At 53.9% G+C, this 24,694-nt stretch overlaps 1 protein-coding gene and 1 long non-coding RNA gene across 2 annotated transcripts; one reads left to right on the plus strand and one right to left on the minus strand.

Moving 5' to 3' along the window:
• Positions 1 to 1,756: 1,756 nt before the first annotated feature.
• LOC128938535 (uncharacterized) lies at positions 1,757 to 5,311 on the plus strand. Its single transcript, XR_008483148.1, has 5 exons — positions 1,757 to 1,836; positions 2,321 to 2,406; positions 3,448 to 3,535; positions 4,945 to 5,069; positions 5,229 to 5,311. It is a non-coding gene; the product is annotated as an uncharacterized LOC128938535 (long non-coding RNA).
• A 910-nt stretch (positions 5,312 to 6,221) lies between these two features.
• ST6GALNAC2 (ST6 N-acetylgalactosaminide alpha-2,6-sialyltransferase 2) lies at positions 6,222 to 17,333 on the minus strand. Its single transcript, XM_054278841.1, has 10 exons — positions 17,209 to 17,333; positions 12,261 to 12,353; positions 12,085 to 12,142; positions 11,315 to 11,489; positions 10,423 to 10,588; positions 9,567 to 9,705; positions 8,635 to 8,738; positions 8,400 to 8,483; positions 7,749 to 7,848; positions 6,222 to 7,578 (listed from the first exon to the last, which is right to left on the minus strand). The coding sequence occupies exons 1-10, from the start codon at positions 17,331 to 17,333 to the stop codon at positions 7,411 to 7,413; spliced, it is 1,212 nt and encodes a 403-aa protein (XP_054134816.1). The 3' UTR covers positions 6,222 to 7,410.
• Between the last annotated feature and the right edge of the window lie 7,361 nt (positions 17,334 to 24,694).

Raw genomic sequence — 24,694 nt, forward strand, 5'->3', positions numbered from 1 at the left:
TTTTAGTTTTATTTTTTAAAACTTGCCTCCCTTGGGGCCTTGAAGGGCTAATTCTCATTGAATTAGATGGGTTATATTTGCTTTTTTAGGAAGCTGAAGGCAGCCAGGCAGGTTGCCAGCCAAATCTTCACGGAGCAAAGGCTGCTTCAACGAAGGCTGTGTTAATTACTGCTGATCTCTACCATCATCTGCCTTCCTGCCAGGCCAAACACTCAATCCACAGCTCCTGTGGGGCAGGGAGAGTCCTGCGTGCTCATATCAGAGCCCAGGGCTCTCTGCAGGCTGCTCTTCCCAGCCAGGACAGCATTTGGGGTTTCATTTTTTGGGGAACACCACAGCCAGCTGCTGGTGCTGGGAGCAGCTTATTTATTTATAACAGCATGTTGGTATCTCCCTACAGTTCTTGCAATTTTTTTTTTTAAGCCTCCTGCAACCTGTTGACTGTTGCCACATTTCTCTTCACAGATAAAAGCAAAGCACAATTCTTCTCAAGGATTTCTGAGATTCCCATTCTCTGAACCTCAGAGAAAGGGAAAAACACAATTCTTATCACTTGCTGTGCCTGAGTTGTGCCAAAGCAGAATGCAATATGGAGATTGTTTATCCAAAGTGAGGATGTTTTGTTTCCTTGGCCTGTCAGGGCCAGGAGTGTGTGTGTGTGTATTGTTGGGTGAGAATCACAAGATTCAGTGCAGCGTGAGCAGATGTGTGCGGAGTGCGTGCTTGGCAGATTTAGTTTAGATGAAATATAAATAGTATAGTATAATAAAGTAATTAATTCGCTTTCTGATATCAATAGAATCAGATGTATCATTCTCTCCCCTTCGTCGGAGTCACCTTTGATTTACAATAGTTGACTTTTTGAAATAAACTTTAAGAAACAGCATGGGCCATTCAGGAGGGCAAAGGCAATGTGGGAATTTGGGTGAGCACACCTCTGATCTAAACCCCCCAGGGGACCAGGAATCCTGCACTTCCCAGACGTTTCAGGGGTGGCACTGGGGTTGGCATCTGTGCTCACACTTTGCTGTTTTCAGATTCTGGTTTGTTGTCTCTCCATTCCCATTCACATGAGCCCTTTATCACAAGGATGGATAAACCTTTGGGGCAGAATGTAGATATTAGCAGTTCTTATGCTTCTTCTCCTTGGTTCTGTTTGTACTTTGTTCATGTTCACACTGACTTCATATACGAGCTAAATAGAGTCATCCATAGTTTCATATATTTTATAATTTTATTTATAGTTTCATGTATAAGCGAAATAGGATCCTGTGGATTGCACATGAGGTTTTAACAGCAAAGGGCAATCAAAGAACATCCTGGAATCATTGCACATTCAAAGTGTGGCACATACATTTACTAACTAATCTCTGACTAATCCCTGATTTCCAGCTAATTAGCCCCTTCCTCCATGAGCTGATGCATGTTCAGTGTTTTGAAGCATTTGGCCGACTAAGAACAATTGCACGTGTGTCCCTAATGAACAGGAGACATGAATTAATAAATAATTAGTAAATCCCATTAAGGAGTGGGATGAGGGGGGGCAGGAGCGCGCTTTACTCCTGAGGGACGGGACTACACTTCCCGTCAGCCCCCGCGCTCATCAGGGGGCCGGACTACAGTTCCCATGCGCCTTCACGGACCAGGACTACATCTCCCATGAGCCCCCGCGGCCGCCCCTCTCCCCGCGATCCCTGAGCCAACATGGCGGCGAAACTGCGTGTGGTGAGTGGGCCCGGCCGCCATCGGCCGCCATCCGCGGGCACGGCGACCTCGAGGGGCGCGGGGGCGGCCGGATGGTGTGCGGGGAACTCCCGCACGCTGTCGGAACCGCCCGTACGGTTGAGGCGAGGGCTCGAGGGCTGCATGGGGAGGCGGGATAGCGGCCCCTCTCCCCGCCATGGTGGACGGAGAGAGCAAGGCCAGGGGGCTCCGGCCCTGCCGTGACGGGGCTGCGCCAGGAGCCGCGGGCTGGCCGAGCCATGCTCAGCGTTTTATGGGCAGCGGGTTCGGCTCAGCCGGGGCTGTGTCCCGGCACCCCGAGGCGGGTTCAGCGGGCCGGGGAGCCGCCTGTACCGCGGGCATCGGTGCTGCCCGGCTGGGGAGCGTGACAGCCACGAGGGCAAGAGCAGATCTGCGATTTGGGATGGCCCTCTATTCTTTAGCTGTGCTGGAAGCTGAGCTAGTGATGATGATAAAAGTTATCCCTGTCTGAATTTGATCTTTCCTCTGTGGAAGTGTAAACTCTGAGGCTCAGTGTTGGAGACACAAAGCTAAAGGAGTGATTTGGTACCTGAACTAACTCTGTCCCCTTTCTCAGTTTCAGAGCATGACACCGTGTCAAGAAGGGGTGAAAACTCTTCCCTGGCTGGGGAGCTGATTTACCCACAGTGCACCTTCACAATGGTGAGAAACAGCAGCATCTGTCTTGGCATAGGCTGGTTTTCTTTTTCTCCTCTAGGGGGGTGATGGAAGAAAGACTCTCTCTGCTGTCTCAAATTATACCCTCCTGAATTCCTGGGGCTCCTGGGAGGGGATATAAAAGCCCAACAGCTTGATGAATGTAATTAAGCCAATAAAGGCTGTAGCTTTGTCACAGCTGCCACCTGAGTGTGCTGCCCTTTGCTGGCACAGAGCACAAGCTGAAAAGCAGCATGGATTGAATGGGAATTTTACTGGTGTTGCTGCCCAGCAGAGCACCTGCTTGTCAGCATGGTCAGAGATGAGCCAGAGTAGAAGGATGAGAGGTAGGAGGGATTGGGTGACAGCCCATTATGGAGACACTTGACACAGCTCATCTCATAACTGTATCTGTCACAAAAATAGACCTAGTGACAGAATAATTGCTCTGTTTGCCTGCCTGGAGGTGCTCTGGGACAGTTTCAAACTTGCATCAGGTTGCTGGGGCTGGGGAGGGGCAGCTCACCTGCCCCAAAGGGTCACCCTGTGAAGGACACACCCTGAGGAAGCTTTCACCTGGGGGGAAGTGCCTGTCCTAGGTCTGATTAATGCATTTCTGGAGATAAACCCATAGACCAATTACACCATGGATGGATGGGTTATTCTTGTGTGCAGGGAACAAGTTGGGCTGGGAAGTTTCTGGAAGATGAGGAGACTGTCAGGTTGAAACAGCTTAAAAAGTTCCAAACCACCAACGTCTCGGAGCTTCCCTAAGCAAGGATTTAAACAGCATCCACCTCCCAAAGCTTCTTGTCTGTGAAGGAGACAGCCCCCTGGCAAACATCCTCCTCTGTGTCTTGAGGGACAGGTTTCTGCTCTGCTAAGTTTGTGACACAAAAGTTTCCTGTCTTTGAATGGAAAATTTCTGTCTAATTCTTGCTCTGTGATCCAGTGCTGGGGTTTTTTTACTCAGGAAAGGTGAGGAAAAGAAAACTGACTTTATTTAAATTACTTTTGCTGACAGTGTTCATTGCAACTTGTATGTAGGAGGAAATGGTCCTGCAGAATCCTGGGGCTGCTGTTGCCCAAGGACAGCTTTGGTCAGAGGGCAGCTGCTGTGTTTGGCTTCAGGCTGGTAAGAGAATTGAATTCTTCAGTGTTGTGTGTTGTTTATTTTTAATTCATTAATTACATGCCAGGCCTGCAGAGCCTAATCTCTGAAGAAAAAATCCCAGGGAGAACAGCTGTGTATCTGCAGTGTGTGTGTGGTTTTGGGGAACATGAGGGGTTTGTGCAGCCAGGGCTGGGACAGACACTGAGCCTGTGATGTGCTGTTATCCCTGTCTGACACTCAGCTTGAGGAGGAAAATGTCCACTGAGGCTCACATGCTTCCCTTAGTGGGTGCCCTGTCCCTTGCAAAGAGTCCACAGGTGTGAGTGGCACCAGTGTGACACAGTCTGTCCCCTGTAGGTGTGAGTGGCACCAGAGTGACACAGTCTGTCCCCTGTAGGTGTGAGAGTGGCACCATAGTGACACAGTTTGTCCCCTGTCAGTGTGTGTGGTACCAGTGTGACACAATCTGTCCCCTGTAGGTGTGAGTGGCACCAGTGTGACACAGTCTGTCCCCCTGTAGGTGTGAGTGGCACCAGTGTGACACAATCTGTCCCCTGTAGGTGTGAGTGGCACCAGAGTGACACAGTCTGTCCCCTGTAGGTGTGAGTGGCACCATAGTGACACAGTTTGTCCCCTGTCAATGTGTGTGGTACCAGTGTGACACAATCTGTCCCTTGTAGGTGTGAGTGGTACCAGTGTGACACAGTGTCCCCTATAGGTGTGAGTGGCACCAGAGTGACACAATCTGTCCCCTGTAGGTGTGAGTGGCACCAGAGTGGCACAGTCTGTCCCCTGTAGGTGTGTGGCACCAGAGTGACACAGTTTGTCCCCTGTCCTGCCACCCTGGGCCGTGTGGCAGCTCCAGGTGCAGTCCCAGGCACAGCTGCAGAGCTGCTGTTGTCATGGCACAGTTTAGAGCTGCGAAAAGCTTTCAAGTTCCTTGTGCAAACATTGAGAAGTTGAAGGGCAGATAAGAAAGGCATTTTTTATCTCCCCTGCTGTACAGTCACTGAACACACAGGCTGGAACAGCACTTTGTCTTGGGCAGCTGACAGCTGCCTTCTGCTAAATGATTTTATGCTTTATTGAGCAGAATTTGGTTTTGTTTGCAGAAGGTCAATAACAGCTTCTGACAGGCCGGCAGGGCTGGTGACAGGGATGTCATTGGGACTGTGAAAAGGGAGGGAATGGCACCACAAATCAGGCATTGGGGTGCTCTGACAGCACAGCTGGCTCCCAGACAGCATCAGGCACTGGGACAAGCACCTGGAGCTTTTGACTTCCAAAGGAAAAGAAAGTGGAGAGGCAGCCTGAGGATAAATGGGACAAGTAAAAGCTACTCAGTGCTTTGAGATCAGAAGGGCAGGGATTGTTTCAGAATGGACTTTTTTAGGAAAACAGTTACAGCCTTGGTTTGTGGTTTCTTACAGATCTAGAAGGCAGACTGTTCTGGACTGGATGTCACAAATGACTGCTGATATGTCGTGAAATGGCCACTTGTGTGTAGCCACAGGCTCCTCCCAACTGCTCAGTGGTTGCTGCAGCCACACCATGGGTAAGGGACCACTAAAACCAAAAAGGATTTGGGTACTGATGCCATTGGCCTGGCTAGGAGCAAAGTTTTGTCTCCTGAGACCTGTACTCCAGATTAAATAGTGCAAATCAGGAACTTTTCAGCTGCTCTGATAATGTTTCTTGGTTTTTTTTTCACCAGGACCTGATCTACAGTTGGCTGGAGGAAAAAGTAGTTCCCTGCTTTCTTCTGTTCCAGAATAAAATAAGTTGTGGAAAATCTTACGAGTAAAAGTTGGGTTTTATTTGGTTATTTCTGTAAAGGTTGGAGTCCATGCTCTTAAAGGTGTTTTCTAACTGTAATGATTCTGATTCTTCTTGGACAGAAATGGTTTTATGCAGGTATGAAGGATTTTGGATGAAAACCCTTCCTGAAATGGCAGTTGTGAGTTTACCTTTCATAGCAAACCTGATAACTCAGACTTCAGTGTCTGCAGATTCTGTCCCAGAAGTGTTCATGGGACCAGTGTGACAAAACTAACCTATGGCCAAGGTCTGGTTCCAAATGGTTCTTGTGGTGTGCTTGGGAATACAGCCATGAACAAGTCCTTAAAATGGAGTTAACTCCAGCTCCACCCTTGCCTGGGAATGTCCCTTTTTGAGAGAGGAAAGGAAAGTGCTCATTGTGGTTCCCAGTGTTTGGTTCCTGGTGTGCCTGTGAGCTGGATGATTCCAGGCAGGACTGCAGCACCGCGACAGCACCGTCCTGGAGTGTCACCGTGCTGCTGATGTCACCTGAGGCCTGGCCAGGGCTGGTTTGAGGAGGTTTCAGGGTGTCTTGGCCAGGAGATGTGAGGATCAGGCTCATTCCTGTCATGAAAGGTTTTGCTGAGTGTTTGGGAACACAGAACAGGCCTGACAGGCTGCTGTGGTACCAGTGCAGGGTGGCTCTGATGGGAACAAAGGTTAATTTGAGACGTGGGAACACAAGATGGGCCCCAGGCTACAGATTACATCTGGAACAGGCTTGGACTCTAATCTGAGTCTGTGAACCAGCTGGAAGCAGCCTGCTGGAGCTTCAGGGGGTTTGGAGGTTCCCTGGCTCAGGGCCAGGCTATCTTTTGCCATCTCTCTTTTGCCATCTTTTGCCATTTACTGCACCAACCTTGTACAGTAAATAGCATTCCAAGTGGAAAAGGGCTGTGCTAAGAGCTAAAAGTCTTGAGTCTTCATGATTTAAACTGGTTTCCATCCCTATCTGCCTTTGAATGAGTTGAAGTCTCTACTCCCTGTTACTGCTCCTCTGCTGTGGGAGGTAAAGGAGGGGGTCTCACCCCACTCAGTTCATCAAAGCAACAAAAACAGGGGTTAGGGAAAACAATCATTCAACATTTATGTAATTACACAAAGTGGGAAAGTGTCTTGGGTTACACTGCTCTGTCTCCAGCCCCCACCAGCTGGAGAAGCCTCCCCAGGTGGGTCTCCCTGAGCAGTGCTGGTGTTTGAGGGACAGCTGAAGGGTTCAGGACCCTCCCTTCCCTTGGGGTTTGGGGAAGGAAATTAAGAGTGACCATCACTTTGACCCACCTGGTGTGGGGCTGCCTCTCAGAGGCACCACGCAGTCCCTGTGCAAGAAAAGGTGACAAAGCCAGTGCCACACACACATGGCCCAGGCCAGTGTCACCTCTGGGCTGCTCAGAGCCTGGACGTGATCCTGGTGTCCTGGCTGAGCTGCTGTGACCCTCCTTGGAGCTGATGGCTTTTGAGCCCCTTCCTTGTCTGAAAACACCAGACCTCAAGAAGGGGACAGTGACAGGGCCCTCTGTGTCCGTCCTGCTCTCTGTGCCACTGACCAGGGAGGCAGACAGATCCTTCTGGAACGTGGCACACATCCACACACAGCTGGGACTTTGCAGTCTTTCTGGAGAGAGGTGTTCCCCAGACATGTCACCTCTTGTCAGCTGAGCTCCAGTGCAAGGATTTCTGCCTGCTGCAGTCCCACCATGGTGATGAGCATTTAAGGTGAAGGGCATTTTCCAGCATCCTCTTCAGCATCACCCTGCCCCTCCTGTGCTCCACAGGGGCCACTGCTGCCCCAAAGCCACGTTCATGGGGCTGGCAGGGCACAGCCACGTGCTGTGGTGCTTCTGGCTGCTCCAAAGGCCACGTTCCATCACACTGATCCCCGAGGAGATGCAACATTCCTCCACCAGCACCAGCTTCCCCGTTATCCTCACATCACTGCTGGCTGTGGTGCAGCAAGCCTGCTCTGTGGGCTGGCTGGCCAGCTGGGGAGAGCCCTCAGGAGGGAGAAGGTGACCCTCAAGAGAAAGGAGAAGAGCCACAAGAGTCCTTGGACCTGGCCCTGTGGGCAACTCCTGGCCTCAGCGCTGGTAGAGGGTGATGATCCCTGCACGGTGCAGGCTCCTCCAGAGCGCTGCCTCCAGCATCATGTCATGGTTGGCATAAAACACCAGAGGTTTCTTCTCCACCTCGTAGTAGTGGTCTGAGAACTGCTCGTAGTTGGCTGTGATGAACCCATAGGCACTGACCTGTGGGGAAGGAGGTGGGGCAAACACAGGAAGGATCAAGGCTTCACCTCGGGTCGTCCATCACCACCAGCACTTCCTTCAGGCACAGGGGACTTGTAGGACAGCCATCACAGCAGCCAAGGGGGGGATTCCCCTCTCCCCAGGGGAACAGTGGCCCTGTGGCCCCTTACCTGGTCGCAGGTGTGGAGCGCGGTGAGGAGCATGAGGGCGCCGGTGCTGGGCATGTACAGGGAGCTGTACTGGCTGTTGAGCAGCTCTGAGCGCAGGAACCTGGCACAGGGGGACACGGTGGCTGTGGGGATGGCACAGCCCTGCAGCCCCCACAGCCAGCCAGCCCTCTCCAGTGACACCAGTGCCCAGTGAGGCAGGAGCAATGAACAAGGACTCAGGTAGGCTCTCTGATGGCTGCTCTCATTTGCTCAGAGGTTGGTAAAAGGCACCTCTCTGCTGTTTGGAGCCACCCCAATCTGGGCATCTGCTTTCATGAAAGGCAGGAAGAGACCATCCTGTTGAGCCCTACCTTTGCTCCTGTTAGACTGGGACAAAATGTAATTTGTTTTGGGGAAACAGACCAAGGTGTGCATGGGGAGGTGTAGGAGGAGATGTGAGCTGTGCTGCAGTGAACAGGAATGGCAGGAGACTCCTCTGCCCTGTGTGCAAACAGCAGGGCAGGGTGGTTCCAGTGTCTGGGGGAGACTGGGACTGCACTCTGGTGCTGGGCAGCTACTGGTCTGTACTGGAATGAGCAGAGGGGGAAGCAGATGGTCTGAGCCCAGCCCAGAGCAGAGCCAGACAGCAGCCACAGTGCTCATCACCCTCACCTTGCTGTCAGGTACTGCAGGAAATCAGGATGCAGCAGCTTGAACTTCTCTGCAGATGCCTCCGGTCCAAAATACTTCTGTGGGCTGCAGCAAGGCAAGGAGAAGGGCAGAACTTTGTCATGGGAGTCCAGGAGCTCCTTGGGGTTTATCCCAGGAGGGACAGATGTGGGGAGAGGACAGGCAAGTCATGCCTGCATCACTGGGGGTGCTGGGGGGATCTTTGGGAGGTACTCACTCGTCCCCCTTGTCCGAGCCCTCGGGCACTGGGCTGCCCTGGATGGCCGATTTCAGCATGATGTAGTCCCGGATATCCGAGGGGATGAAGATGTACTTCAGGTCCTGCAGCAGAGACACACACAGGGCACTTGGAGGGGGGGTTAGGGACACGGCCCATGCTTGAGGGCTCCCAAGATGGGGGGAAGGTGTTTCAGATTGCAAGGTAAGACGTTTTCCATTACCATCTGTATGGCAGTTGTCTTTTGCCAAGTGGGCAGTTTGCCTTATCTCTCTGAGTGACCACAATCACTCCTCCCTTGGGAGGGGACATTGCTGATAACAGCTATTGAATGTCCCTGCATGGCTGATAAGAACTACAGCATCCCATTGGGAGATGTGAGCCCAGAGGGAGGAGCCAAGCATTCCTACCTGGGTATAATCTGGAGATTCTGGAACACCAGCACAGCTTCTGCACTGGATTCCCCAGAGGAACAGCAGCTGCCTCTTCTTCCCCTGGATCTTCAGAGGAAGAATACATCCTTCTCTACAGGATCCCTGCTCCAGCAGAACCACCCCTGACACTGCAGGAGGGCTGAGCCACAATTCCAATGGGACTGCTGCCAACACCCTGACCCACAGGGTGTCAGGTTGGGTTCTGACTCTGTCAGTGTTGTTCTAGTGTACTGCATTGTTTATTTTATCCTTTTATTTTCTTCCCTATTAAAGAACTGTTATTTCCTGCTCCCATAATTTTTGTTGCCTGAGAGTCCCTTAATTTCAAATTTATAGCAATTCAGAGGAGGGGGGGTTCATTTTCTCCATTTCAGGGGATGCTCCTGCCTTCCTTAGCAGACACCTGTCTTTCCAATCCAAGACAGAAGGTCTCAGGAAGCAAGCCCAACCTGAAGGGACAACTTGATTCAAGTCCCCAACAAGCCCTCAGGGTCTCACCTTGCCCTGGGGGACCTGGGTGAAGCCATACTCCTCGTAGGAGATGAGGGAGTTCTTCATGGTGTTCACCGTGAAGCCGTAGAAGGAGACCTTGGTGCCCACATCCTCCTCAAAGCCCTTGATCACGGCACCATTGAGCCTGCAGTAAAAGCAGAGAACACATGTCCAGGGCTGGCATCTCACAATGGGCACTCATCCATTGTTATGAATAGCAAAAGTTGTCCATTTTTTTACAGGGTGCAGAGTTCACAGGTTGGGCTAGTTGCTGCCAGGGTGGAGTTCTGACTGTTATTGCAATCACCTGTCATTTTCGTTAACTACCTGTCATTGATAGTTAAGAATTCCCCCTTTTGTCAAGTGGCACCCTACTGCTTCCTGGAGGATGGCACCAGGATGGTGAAGAGGAGGAGACCTTGGAGTTAGCATGCAAATGACCTCAGAACCAGCCTGCAACAGGAGAAGTCCCTCACCAAACCTAGCCAAAAACCCCTAAAAACAATGAGCTAACATGAAATAGATGTGATGCCTAGATGTGAGGAACAGAATCTAGTATCTGCTAGGACCCTTTCACCCCTCACCCTAACGTTAAAGGATGTCAGCTAGACAAATGACCTCAAATGTTAAACCAGAAAATTAAGGGAATCTCCTGGTGCTCATGTGAGGATGGAATTCCCAGCTCTGCCCACAGACCAAAGGAAAAACTCTTCCTCTACCTCCAAGCCACTCCTGGGGCCGCAGCGGTGTGAGCACGGACCTGTCGCTTCTCCCCGCCCGAGCTGATCACTTTTAATAAAGGCACTAAAAAGGAGAAAGGTCTCCTGCCCGTGTTTGTTTCTCCCATGGCATTCCCCCTCACCTGAAGACCAGGTGGTGGCTGTCGATGGCCTTGCCCTGCCGCGAGCCGTTGAGGATGCCACCGTTGCCCACCACGGCACAGCGGACGCAGCCCCCGGGGAAGGCGGCCCTGTCGAAGAGCTGCCGGTTGGCCGAGGCGTTGAGGAGCTGCAGGGTGCTGCCGACCACTGGAATGGAGCAGGATGGGAGCAGTCAGCAGGGAAAAGGCGTGTGCCAACCCATGGGAGCACGTGCAGGAGCTGGCACGGCACAGCCAAGAGCAGCATATAAGGAAACTCACACCGCCCCATGCTGGAGAGGTCTGCTGGTGGGAGATGAGGCACCAGATAGATCCTCCTCTCCCAGCTTGGTGTCACCTCCTCGCATCTCTTATCTCCCCATGCTCCTCACCCTGCTACAAACGGCGGCCACCCACCCAAGGCTGTGCAAAGCGCAGGGATGCATCCAAGTATCTCCTGCCCCAGCCCTGCAGATGTTGCTGCCTGTGCTGGCCACATCCCCTCCTGACAATGTCTCTGCAAATGCCACTGGTTCTCTCCTGCTCGCTGTTCCCAGCACTTCCCAGCCCAGGGATTGAAGCTGACAGCTGCCAGGAGCAAACAGAGAGTGGGTTTGGGGTGGGAAGGGAAACAATCTCCATGCACAACAATGGAGCTGGTTGTCTGAGCTCCTCCGGCCCCAGTTAATAATCAAGGACAACACTGGAGCTTTTATTCAGGGAAAATGTCACAAGATGCAGCAAGAGCCGCACCCTGTGCCCCGGGAGGTGGGGTGGGAAGAGATCAACGTTCCTGGCTCCTCTGCAGGGCTCCTTGCCTGTCCCACATCTCCAGTCCCTTCTTCTGGGCTCCCCAGTCCCCTCAAGCTGCCCCACACCCCAGCTGGGTCTGTACCTGCGAGGGACAAGCCCTGCCAGCCATAGGGGACGTGTTGTGTCTTCAGCCTGTTCCAGGTCTCCAGGGTGAAGTGCTGGTCCCACATCAGCACGGGGGTGTTGAAGTGGAAGATCTCCCGAAACTTGGGGTCTGCCTTTGCTCTGGTCATCACAGAGTGGAGGCAGGGGCTGGGCTGGGAGGGAGGAAGGAGGATCCCTGCTCAATCTCCAGCCTGGGTCTGCCTTCCCTGTGACACCTCCACCCCTTAGCAAGGTGAGGACAAACCCAGGGACAGAAATGCTCCTTGTCCATCACATGTTCTGCTGGGTCACCCAGGCAGGGCATTGCCTCCTGCCTTGATTTTGTGCTGCAAAACTGCCTCTGGCAGCCAGCTCAGTGGGGCTGGCAGAATTGGGGCTTACAGAGTCACCTGAGGGTGTGAAAGATTCAGCACCTTCAGGTGTGGGCAACAGGTTAAAGGGCTCTGCTCTGTGAGAACAGAACAGGAACAGCTCCCCTCAGGGCCTGGGTCCATCCCCACGAGTCCGCAGCTTGGGCTGCTGGCCCAGGAGTCACGGGGCTGGAGGGGGTGGTGATGCTGCTGCAGCCTCCACACTGGGCAATGGCAGCAGGGAGGCCTGGGGACAATCATTGTGTGGATGGACAAGGTTGCTCCTCTCTAAATCCGTTCCAGAGGATGCTGCTCCTCCTCAGCCTCCCCACACAGCCCTTCAAGCAACAAAACCCAGCTGGAGGGGCACCATGGACAATACTGTGCTGATGATTACCTGCTTCCTGCTGGGCTCCGGCTCCTCCAGCTCGGCAGAGGGCTTGAAGGAATTCCCACTGGGATGGGGGAAACATATGGCAGAGTTAAAAATCCATTGCTTGGGCACTGGGGAAGCCCACAGTGGGCAGGGCCTCCCAGTTCCTGCCAGGATGGCTGAGCATCTCCCCTCCTTACCTCTCCAAGCTGCCTCCAGGAGCCCACCTGTGGCTGCCAGCTCCCTGTGGTGTCCCTGAGGGAGCCAGGACCAGCGGCCCTGGCTGCAGCAAGCTGGGAGAAGACAAGGGAGGGCTCAGCTGAGGAGGTGACACTGAGCACCCTGACATCCTCCCCTGTGAGAGCCGCAGGGCAGCACCACGACCCCTCCATTTATCTCCTCCTCACCACTGCTGTGCCCACCCACTCCCCTCTGCAGGTGGAGAGATGAGGATTTGCAAAATACAGGGTTTGTGCAGCCAACATCTCCTGGACTCCCATAAAGCAAAAACCACATCAAGCCCGGCCTGCAGCCTTGGGGGAATCCTGCTGAGACCTCTCTGTCTCTTCTCACCATCCCACCATTCTCAAGTCCAAGAGGAGCGGGCTGGAATAAACTGGACAGGTCAGCAGGACACATTCAGTTGTTCTACCACAGCACCTGGGCTCTGGAGGTTCTCGGGGTGCATGGGACACCCTCTGCCGTGGGAGCAGCTGGGGCATGCCCTGATCCTTCATTAGCAGCAGGGGTTGAGCAGCTTGGGGTGCCCTGAGCCCCACGGGGCCAGGCTGAGCTGCCCCAGCCCCTGGGGCACTGGGGTGGGCAGGGGGGCAGGAGGTGGGAGCCCACCGGAGGGGAACAGGCTCCCATTGATCCCCACACAGAAAGGCCCTTCAGAGCCCCCAGCAGCAGGTGCTGCAGCCAGAAGGGGGCTATTGTGGAGCAGACAAGGGCTCCTTGTTACAGGATCTCTGCTGGAGCCTGGGGACAGGTAAGGGCAGGTGGGGAGCGGAGCTCACCCCCCCAGCCCTGCTGGCACGGCGTGTCCTGGCACAGGGGCACTGCAGGCGTTGGGTTTCTGTCCCTGCCACGGCCCCTGTCAACACCAGCAGCACCCACAGCCCTGCCCAGGAGCAGATCCAAACCCGTCTGCCACCCAAACCCTGCTCTGTGCCACTCTGGGGGCATGGCCTGACGTGGGGGGACAGCCCAGCACCCTGCCTGGGCTCTGGAACCGGGGCTGCAGCATCTCCCCGGGCGTGGATGGAAGGGCAGCACCAAGCAGGTTTTGTTCCCAGCGCCTTCCTGGCACCCTCCCAGTGCTGCCAGCTCAGGGCAGGGCATGCTGGGGGTGCTGAGCCCCAACAGTGGAGCAGGGCAGCTTTGAAATCAAGCCTGTGTGTCTTGCCTTGGTGCCTGATGGGAAGTCAGGATCCCAGCAGGAGCAGAGCCCTGCAAAGGCCCCACGTCCCCAAACAGCCCAGGGGGCAGCACAATGGGACCCCACCAGCTCACCCTGAGGCTCATCCTGAGACCAGCTGAGCAGGCAGAGAGAGGAGGGAGGGGAAATGCTCAAGAGGGTCCAGCAAGGTGGGACTGAGCCACCCCAGAGAGATGCAGAGCTGCAGCTTTCTGCAGGGCCTTTGTGGTGCTATCCTGCATCATCCAACTCATCCCAGCCTGAGCAAACGTCCCCTTGGCTTGCAGGGGGCAGTGCAGGGTCTGCTCACAGCAAGGACAAGGCCACCAGAGGCTGTACCAGAGCTGCTGGTGACACTGGGAGCTGCTTTTTCAGCCCTGGCACTGACAGCACATTCCCCAGAGCAAAGCTCTACACACAAGTGTCCCACAGCTCTGCACCCTGAGTGGGCTCAGCCCTGAGAGCTGCCCTCGGGTGCAGGGAACTGCCCTGGGGTGCAGGAGCTGCCCAGCCCCACTTGCTGCCTTTTATCTCCCAGCGCAGGTGATCCCCAGCCCATGTGCTCAGCAGCAGCGCTTATCAACACCTCCACCACCCAACAGATGGACCAGGACTGGGGAAACCTCCCTGCTCCAACCCCGAGCTGGCTCCTGTGAAGCACTGAAGCCCCTGTGTGCAAAGCCCCTGGGTTTGCCACTCACCCATTTTCTGGCCACAGAGGGGCAGCCCCCATCAAACACTGAGGCTGTAACCCTCACCCACCATGTCCAGGCTTGAGCTGCACTCAAGCAGCTTCTCCCAGCCCTTCCCACCAGGCTCACAAGCCCCAGCTGCACACCTCTGCCCACCCAGCCCCTCCCCAGCTCTCCTGCTCCTGTTTCTTCCCTTTCCCTTCCCTGGCAGCCAAGGCAGAGCCCTGGGCAGTGGCTGTGTGAGGGTGCTGCACTACCTTCTGAGCTGCCAGGGATCCGTGGGCGCCCCAAGGGGCTCAGCCTGGCTGTGCCCAGGATGGAGGGAGGTGGGCACAGGCAGCCTGGCACCTTGGCTCCTGCCGACCTTCCACGGGAGCTGTGCCCCAGCCCCACCCATGGCCGGACACAGTGGGTGGCACCTGCTCATCGTTTCTTCCAGGCTTTGTGCTGAGCTGATAACTCAGTGCCAGCACCTCCCTGTGCTTGCTTGCCAGCTGTGGGTGCTGGAGCCAGCTCCCCAGCATTGCTGCTGCCCAAACCCTGCTGGGGAGGCCCCCCAGCACACAGCATCGCGGCGCTGTGACGGGGAGCCCGGCGCTTTGACGTCACCTGCAGGATGTGGTGAAGCACCTCGTGCTGCTTGGTTGACTCAGAAGATGACAATCCTGCCCAGGACCGACAGATGGACAATGGGGCTGTGAGAAGGAGTGGCTGTGACTGCCCAGGCACCGGTGGTGGCAGCAGAGCCAGCCAGGACTGGGTGCTCCCTCACCACTGTGACATTCACAAATGTGACATTTCTGGTCCAGGGCCATCCCTCATTTCCGGAAGATAACGCTGTGTGTGAGTGTTGTGAGCACACACTCCAGCCTTACCTTCAGCAAATACTCCCAGGGCCCCACAGAAACATTGGAGGGAGCCAAAACAGCAACAAGAACCTGCTCTTGCTCCATCTCCCCACGAAGGGCTGAGCTCCAGCACCATCTCTGCCTGGTGCAGAGCAGGAGTGGCACAGCCAGGCTGGGCAGAGCTCTGTGCTCGTCCCATCTGCCCTAAGAATAAATCCACAAGTGCAGCCAGCAGCTCCCCAGCGGGTTTGGGAGAGATGGATGGGCAGGGAGTGGGACAAACCCCAGGGGATTTGGCTCTCTCCATCCCAGCTCTGCAGGGAACAGGGCATTTGCCCACTTGCATGGGGCCACCAGCTTTGTGCAGAACTGCAGGGGGACTTGGCATTGCTGTGGGGGTCCTGGGGTGAGCTGGTGCTGGCAGCAGCCGCCGTCCATCAGAGATCATCTCCCTCCTGATGCCCTTCATCCCCCTGTACCTCTGCGTAGCAACGCTGCTCACACAAACCTGCTGAAACCGAGTCACCTGCACCCCCAGGTGAGGACTCTGAGCCTCCTGTCCCTGCTGGCAGAGCAGGAATGAGTGCTCTGGGAGGGCACCTCAGCCTTGTGAAGTGGCCAGCCCAGTCCCAGCTCTGGGCTCGGCCAGCAGGGCAGCACCAGCTCCTGCAGGGACACAGCTCTGCTGGGATGAGCAGCACCCATGCAGTGCCATGTTTCCCAGAGACAGGGAGCTGAAGCAAACAGGCAGCACTCTGGTTTGGGTTTAGCTTTAGGGGTTGAATTAAAGCCAAGAGGAGAGTCCAGGAGGGCTCTGGAGCACAGGTCAGCTCTGTGTTACCTCCCCCCTGGACAAGCTGACCCTTGGTCCCATCAGTCAGGGCTGGGGCTGGACTGACTTTCCAAGGAAGGTGACCTGGGGCTGTGGCAGCTCCAGGCAGGTTAACCTGGCATGTGGTGGGGGGATCCTGCTCCCTGCTTCCATCCCACGGGCTTTCTCCACACCCACAGACCCTGTGTCAGGGCTGGTTTCCATTCCCAGCTCCAGCGTGGGCCATGGGCACGTTCTGCTGCCCTCATGGGCCTCAGTTTCCCCTTTTGCGGACATCAAGCTATTTGTGGGGAGCTGCTCACACTCCAGCTGTGACTGCCCTGGGCAGGTTTTGATAACGCTGGCACTGTGAGGGTGCAAAGAGCCAAGAGCCAGCCCGGGCTGCTGCAGGTACTCCTGACCCACCAGCCCGGCAGGAGAGGGGACCTCTGCCTTTGGCACGGTGGCATCGGGCATGGAGAGCTCCCAGCTGGGGAAGAGAGAAGGTCTGAAGCCCAGGACAGCTCATCCTGCTGCACCCTCAGCAAATCTCACCCTGCGCAGAACCGGCTCCGGTCCCACAGCATCCCCCGTTCCGGCTGGGCTCTGTCACACCGATGGCACCCAAAGCACCCAGGGGGAGGTGGGGGACACCCACAGCGCCCTCCTGGCCCAGCACCTGAGGCTGGCAGGGGACAGGGCAGCGGGTCCCGCATCCCGAGAGCTGTGCGGGCTCCTTCCCCCGCACCCACCGGGGCTCCCCGGCACCCCCATGGCGGGGCCCGGGGAGGCTCTGAACGGCTCCGGGAGGTTTGGAGGATGCAGGGGAGGCAGACAAAGGGGGAGCTGCAAATCGCTGGAGTTTGGGGAGCGCTGCAGCCCCGAGTTCGCGAGCGGTGCGGGGGATCCCAGAGCGGGGCAGCCGTGCCCTGCCTCTGCAGGCGGGTGGGTGCAGCTCTCCGGGGGCCATGGCAATGTTCTTCCTTGGGATTGTGCTGCTCGCCCGGGACAATCGGCGGGCTCCGGTCCCGCCCAGCCCGGCGGGAACACGCGGCGGCTCCGGGAGCGGCGGGATCCCCGCGCTCGGCCGTGCCGGCTCTCAGCAGGGGCTGCTCTGCACCGCGATGTGCCGAACCCTCGGAGGGGCTCAGCCCAGCGTGGGGACCCTCGGGGAGCCTCCATGGCTTTGGGGTGCCGCTCTGGGCAGCGCTGGGGGCCGCGGGCAGCACCCAGGACCCCTTAGAGCCCGCTGCCAGCCCATTCTCCGAACCGGCCGGGGGCAGAGCTGGGATCACCAGCCCTAAGGAGCCCACACCGGCACCCCGATTCAGAACAGATCCACAGCTGCCTGCCCTCTCCCATCGCCGTGCCTCTTACCTGGCCATGATCCTGGGGCTGCCGGGCGCCTCCACCGTAGCGCGGTAGTGACTGTAGAGGAGCAGGGAGGATGTTAAACCCGCCAGGAGCAGAAGGCAGAGCCTTTTCCAGTGCGGGGACCCCATCCTAGGGCCGTGCAGGGCGGCGGGAGCGGCAGCCAGCCCCGGGCACAGGAACTTGCCGGCCCCGCTGCTCGCTCTGCCCCGGGAGCCCGGCCGCACTTGGGAGCAGGCTGGGATATTCCTCCGGAGCGGTGGGAGGGAGGGTGAAAGCCGGAGGGAGGAGGCACCAGGCTGACTGGTTCAGACTTGCTGAGAAAAAAAGCATTTTTGAGCTGCATTTTCTGCGAGCTGGGGATTAAACATTTACCCAGACCAGAAGGGAACTGAGAAAAATTTTTTTTCTTTTTTTTTTTTTTTTTTTCACCTCTTAATGTCACCTACCCACGGCTCATAAGCCGGGTTTCCCCGTTTTGTAACTTTCCTTTTCGACTCAAACACGTGCGTGTTTGGGCTGCACCGCACGGACACCGGGCGGCCCCGCGGTGCTACCCCCGAACAACATCATCATCATCATCATTTATATTTATATTTATATTTATATTTATATTTATATTTATATTTATATTTATATTTATATTTATATTTTTATTTTTATTTTTATTATATTTTATTGTATTTTATTGTAGTTTTATTGTAGTTTTATTATTTTTATTTTGTGCTCTGAAACTGCCGGCTCTGAAGTTGGCACCCCGATAGCAACATCCTGTCACAGCCACCCCCTAAACCTGCCAGGATGTGGGGGAACCCCACAAATGTGAGAGAAAAGAGGGGGTGGCAAAAAAAAAAAAAACCCCAAACTGATGGGTTTTTGGCACTAAAGAGGAGGGTACACAGTCCGGGTGTGCCCCCCAGTCCCCGGCCACGTTCTGGCTGAATGGATTGCCTGCATTTGCAGCAAACAAAACCTTTCAGGGCTTTGTGGGAAGCTCGACAAAGAGTTTGGGTTGGAGGAAAGGAGGAATGGGTTTGGGGAAAATTTTGCATGAATTATTTTGGTATTTTCGGAGAGGATGTGCTCCAGTTTCTTTTTTGAAAGAATATCTTGGTGTTATTTTAGTTCAACTCTGAAAGAACCAGCCTGTGAACTGAAGGATATGCATACCAAAATGTTTGTGGCAGTGGGGGAAGGGACTCAGCAGGCAAACAAGCCTTTTCAGTTGAGCTGTAGGGATTTTGGGGGGTTGGATTTTTAGGAAATCACCAGACTTGGGGAGGAGCACTTGGTGAGCCCTGCTCCATCCAAACCCTTTCCCTATGGCTCCCTGAGCACTCGTGTGTTGTTCCAGGCTCTCACACACCTCCAGCCCTTCCACAAATACCCTCTTGCATTATTCAGCCCCAAAAGCTGGGCCCAACCCCTGTCCCTGTCCCTGAGTCCCACTGTGCCTGCATTTCCCCCTCAGATCCAACCACTCCCCACTTCCTTTCCAGCCTGCCCAGACAGGTTCAAAGGAAGATAAAAGCAAAGCACATTTTAACAGGAGTTGGCTTCAATCTCCACTTGCTTCCATTACTACAGATCCCTCCATTGCCAGCCCTGTTCCTCTGGGAATTTTGGCTGTGTGGGGATGGCACCGTGTTGGCATCCATGAAATGCCAAGGCTGTGGTGTGAACACAGGAGCAGCTCAGTGCTGTCACTGCTGGCCTTGTCCCACTGGGAGAGAGGACACTGGACCAGGGACACCACAAAGGGATGGTGGCCAGGCTGATTTTAAAGCAAACTTGCAGGGAACCCTCCCTGCTGCTGTGGTAGGAAGGCTGGCTGGGCAGGAATTGTCTCAGGGAAGGAGAGAACAGCTGGAAGGACAGGACAGACCATGACCACTTGGACACACAGGGATGAGATGGAGCTTAAAGCTCAGCTGGAGCTAGAGCTGAGGAAGAACAGGCAGAAAGAGGGGGTCACATATACCATCAGGGAAATGGGGGTGCATTGATGGAGGGGTTGATGCTTTTTCCCTCTATCACTAAAAGCTGCTCCCAGCCTTCAGGGTACAGGCATTTTGTTGAAAATTCAGAGCCAGCGGAGCATGGTTGAGTCTGGGGTCCTGCTCAGGGTCCCCCAGAGCTGTCCCCACCCTGTGTGGCCCAGGTCTGCCTTGCTCTGCCTTGCACATCACTGGATGTGCTCCCTGCTATCCGGTGCTTTGGCTCACGTGCTCTTGACTCTGGCCCTTCGTTAACCACAGCTAATTATTACCAACTGCTCGAGTCAGTCACAAGGGACACAGCAAGGCTTGGCTCCAGATGGATGACCAGTGGTCCAGGGGAAATGACCCGGGGAAAGTCAGGAATTTACCATTTGGAAACATTTATGGCCCAATCATGCAAATGCTGGTGGAGTGGCAGCTTCAAGGGCTGGAGGAGCTGGTTTCTTCACATCTCACTGTTTCCATGATAGATGGTTTTCTACTGTTGGTTTTATTTTCAGCGGGGTGAAAATGAGATGCACAGTTCTTCATCTGCTCTACTTGTTTTGTGCTACAATGCATTTTGGACTATGCCCCAAAATTAAGTGGCGCTTAATTTAGAAGTTAAATAAGTGTGAAAAACCTTTTAGGGTGGTAGTTGCCAAATAAAGATTAGGAAAAGAACATAAAAGAAATTACAATGGAAACCAGCAAGTATCATTTTTAGCTTGGGCTTTTTATTCCAGTGATTACTTCTTGGAAACAGAACCCAATCCCTCCCCGTGGCTAGAGAGCACAAGAGGAGAATAAACATATTTTGCACCAGCTGGCTTCCAGCCACAGGCTGGTGGAGGAAAATCTCATGGTCTTTGCCATGATGAACTGTGCAGGTGGGAGAATGAGATCTCCAAAAATCTCCTGGAGGATTTATACATCCAAATTCATTCAGCACGGGTCAGAAGTACATTGAAGAAAGTGCCAAAAACCTGCTCACAGAGCAGCTCCCTGAAAGGCAGAGCTGTGTCCCCCCCAAGAACAGGGGCCATATGGCTGCTGTGGAGTGGCAGCATGAAAAATTCATCAGCAGATGTCCCTGGAGGTGACCAACAGATGCCCCTGGAGGTGACACCCGGCCCCTGCCTGCAGGGCAGGGAGGGCACAGGAGCTGCTCGGCCACAGCTCCCCCTGCCCTGGGGAGAAATGGGGTCAGGCACAGCTCCCTGACACTCCCTGCTCAGCTTTGGGGTGGATTTGTAGGTGTTCCTACAACCAAAGGCAGGAGAAGTGACTGCACAGAGGGTGCCTGGAGATGGAGTGACAGCAGGGTGGCAGCAGGGTGGCAGCAGGGTGACAGCAGGGCACTGTCTGTGCTTGGCAGAGGCATGTTATGAGGGATGTTAAAATTAGGGCTCATTTGTGTCCTTTTTTGTCTAGGGGCATTATTAGTTGTTTTGTAACTAGGTTGATAAACCATAGTTGGAGGGTTGAGAGTTGTTTAGTAATTAATCCATCATCTAGGAATGGCAGTAGGAGAGCTGGGAATGTCATTGAGATGAGGATTAGTGGGATTCCTAGGAGGGATGGGCTTGAAAATTGGTCAAAGAAGTTTAAGTTCATGGTCAGGTTCAGGGGGTAGTGCTTGGAGCAATGGGTGGTTTGCTAGAGGGGGAATTTATTGATATGAATGACAGAAGTTCGGGTTGGATAATGAAAGAGAAAGTGAATCATGAAGTGAGCGTGATAAAAAATCAGGGGCTGGGGTTTGGTTGAGGTATATCATTAAGGAGGGGGGGAAACCCTCTTTCTTTATTCCTTGCTGGTCTGCAGGACCAGAGATGCTCAGGGCTGGGCTCTGCCCTCCTGCCCACACTCCCAGGCTGCAGGGGTGGGGAAAGGGGTTCAGGGGTGCAGTAAAACTGCTCAGAGAAGGGCAACAAAGCTGGTAAAGGAACATAAATGCTGTGAGGAGAAGCTGAGGGAGCTGGAGTTGTTTAGCCTGGAGAAGAGGAGGCTCTATCCCTCTGTACAAGGCCCTGACAGGAGGGTATAGGTCTGTGACCGTGTTCACAGGGGTCCAAGGATGAGGGAAGAGATGAAGATCTGACTCCATGTTTCAGAAGGCTTGATTTATTATTTTATGATATATATTATATTAAAACTACACTAAAAGAATAGAAGACAAGATTTCATCAGAAGGCTGGCTAAAAATAGAAAAAGAAAGAATGATAACAAAGGCTTGATAACAAAGCTGAGTGTGATTGGCCATTAATTAGAAACAACCACATGAGACCAATCACAGATGCACCTGTTGCATTCCACAGCAGCAGATAATCATTGTTTACATTTTGTTCTTGAGGCTTCTCAGCTTCTCAGGAGGAAAAATCCTAAGGAAAGGATTTTTCATAAAATGTGTCTGTGACACCTCTCCAGTGGCATGGGGCAACCTGGAGGCTCTGAGCTGTGCCAGGAGGGGTGCAGAGCTGGGAAACACCTCTGAGAAATTACGGTGATGATACAAACCACTGCCTTCCCCCTTCCTGGGGGATCAAGGAGACATCTTGGACCAAGATGTCATCTGTGGACCAAGCAGAGCAGATATCAGCTGATATCAGCTCTTAGCAGAGCAACCAAAGGTTTGAGGTCTGCTCAAAGCCACACATCCCTGGGGTCAGGCCAGGCTCTGTCCCCAAAGCTGGGGAGAGGGGACACCCTGTGGGACAGCCCTTGCCCACCCACCTGTGTGGTCCCATCTGACACTGAGGGATGGAGGGAACCTTGGGATGTCCCCAGCACTCAGGAAGTGTCTTTCTAGAATTTACCACCCCAAGGGCTGGCCAGGCCAAGCTGGGAGAGCCCTGCAGCACCCAAGGTGCTGTTGCTCAGCCTGGCAGAGGAGCCCTGCTGCACCCCCTGGAGCTGTTTACCTGCAGGGCCCTGCTCCAGCACCGGGAGGTGAGGGCTCCTGGCAGGTCAGCCGGTGCTTTTTGCACAACAAAGCCATGGGCTGCTCCTTTATCTTGTTCTCCCTCCCCTATTATCAATAGTTTTTCTGGTCCAACTGGATTTACCTGCTACCACATCCCCAAGAAAGGGAGAAGGTCCACACAGAGGAGGAGAGGAGGGGAAACCTCCCACCCTCTGCCCCAGGCCTGCCCCAAACTGAGGAGCATTAACAGCACCTGCACAGAGCTTTTTTGTGCAGGTGGAGCAGGCACACAGCTCTGCCACACTCCCACAGCATCCAGCAGCTACAGAGGCTGCAGAGTGACACATCCAGAGGCAGCAATGCTGGAGTGTTGGGTGCTGCTATCCAGCTCTGGCTGCTCTGTTCCCTCCCTGAGACAGGAGTGACAATGTGGATGTGCCAGCATGGCGCGAGGCTGCCTTGGAGCTGTGTGTGGCACTCACAGTGGCTCCCTCCAGCACCTGGTTTGGTCTGGGGTTGGCTGCCACCTTCAGAAGGTACCTCAAACCCCAGAGCCCACCTTGTCCCTGCTCCTGGCAAGGCCAAACCCAGAGAGGACCCAGAGAGCAGGACTGCACTGACAGGAGCAGGGACCTGATGGGCTTTGCATCACTCACTTGTCCCCAAAATGCATCCCTGTCCCCCAGCAAGCCCATGTCTACTTCCTCCTGCTTCATCCACTATAGTAGGAGTCCTAATAAAATATATATATTGTATAAGTGGCCTTGCCCCAATCCTAGTTGTTCTAAATGGGCTGCAGCTGTGATGTCCTTAATTGGGTGACAGCTGTAGCTAATGAAGATAACTGGGATAAAAGGGGGTGGGCTGGCCAGTCAGGGAGAGTCTTGGAGGAGCTCTGATGAAGAAGCAGGAGCAACACAGGTGTGAAGAGCTGCGTGTGAGAAAACCACCCAGAAGGTACAGGACTTTAGAAATATGATAGCAGCAATATGAATACAACAATCCACAGTCAAAGAGCTGTGAACACTCAGCAGGACAGGGTGAGCTCTGCTCCTGCTCTACACTGAAAGAGGGAAGAGGTGGAAATGTAGCAGTAAATTTGAAGCCCTGCCAGGAAGGTGACACCATGAGAGCTTCTGGAGGACAACTGGTTTTGGTTTCTACAATCTGGTGGGGAATATTTAAATGCTGTTAACTCTTGAGGAACCCCAGGAGGAGTCTGGCACAGCTGTAATGAAGTTCATGGTACTCACCAAGAGCTTTTGAAAAAAGCAGGGCTGACAAAACAGCAACTTCTGGACATGCTGAGGCACATGGTTTATTTATCCCCCAAATTAAATGTCTCTGTTTAAATCCTGCAGCCCCCAGACCTCCTGGCTGGCAATAGGGAATCTACTGGTTGCTGGCACTGGGTATTGTGTCCAAATAATGACATTGTAAACACTAATAATTACAAAAGACGTCTTTGTCCTCTAATGAAAAGTTTAAAAATTTCAGCTCTCTTAAAAATTAAAATGTTTAAACCTTGGTTCAAGAAACTATTCTGTTGTGCATCTAAGTAGAAAATCAACCACCAATTCGAAGACTGAATTTACAGCTCACTTCTGTTGTTCTCCTTGAATAACACTTTGTTGATGTTCTACATGGGTCATTTTCAACCATGGCTGATGAAATACTCTAAATATCCATCTTAAACAGTGACTGCATTAACTCAGATATGCTTCATCAGAAGATATACTAGAAATCAAAAGTGATGCAGCAATCTGCACAGTAATGCAGAGCTAAGAAACCCCAAGTTCCAGTCCATATTTCAGTGTGTAACTCCTGTGTGTTACAGGAGTGGCTGTACCTGAGCATCCCAGGGGATGTCAGAGCTGATCCCACACCAGCTCCCTGCCGTGCTGCAGGAGCAGAGGAGGTACCAAAGGTACCAAAGCTGTGCTCTGTGTGTCCCCTCAGAGCCCAGGGCGCTGCAGGGCTGTGCCCAGCCCCGACACGGTGGCACTCCAGGATGTGCCAGCCCCGGCACAAGGACAGATCCCTGAACAGGAGCTGCCACCTGCTGGCACAGGGACAATCTTGGTGTCGTGCCAACCACGGAGACCTGGGTTTTGGGGTGTCCCTGCACCGTGGCACTGGCTGGGGCTGCTCCAGCAGTGCTGCTTTCACCCTGGGACACTCACCCTGCTGGGAGCTTGCCCAGTCCTCAATCCTGGCTCTTGCCAAAGGTGCTCCAGCTGTAGCTGCTCTCCACAGGCTTTGTTCCGTGTGTTTGTGCCAGGGAAATGCCACCTCCAACCCTGCTCAGCTTCCTGTGGCCACGATGGACCACAAGATCAGGTGGTTCTGGTGTGGCACAGCTGGACTTGTGCCCCAGGGGATGTGTGCCACACACAGTGGGACAGTGTGACCGTGTTCAGGAGGGGTCTCAGGTTGAGGGAAGAGATGAGGATTTGACTCCATGTTTCAGAAGGCTTGGTTTATTATTTTATTATATATATTACATTAAAACTATACTAAAAGAATAGAAGAAAAGGTTTTCTCAGAAGGCTAGATAAGAATAGAATAAAAAAGAATGATAACAAAG

The sequence above is a fragment of the Melozone crissalis genome, unplaced genomic scaffold (assembly GCF_028551555.1).
Source record: "Melozone crissalis strain CALT ecotype California unplaced genomic scaffold, PUWL_Pcris_2 ptg000026l_1, whole genome shotgun sequence".
Classification (NCBI taxonomy): domain Eukaryota; kingdom Metazoa; phylum Chordata; class Aves; order Passeriformes; family Passerellidae; genus Melozone; species Melozone crissalis.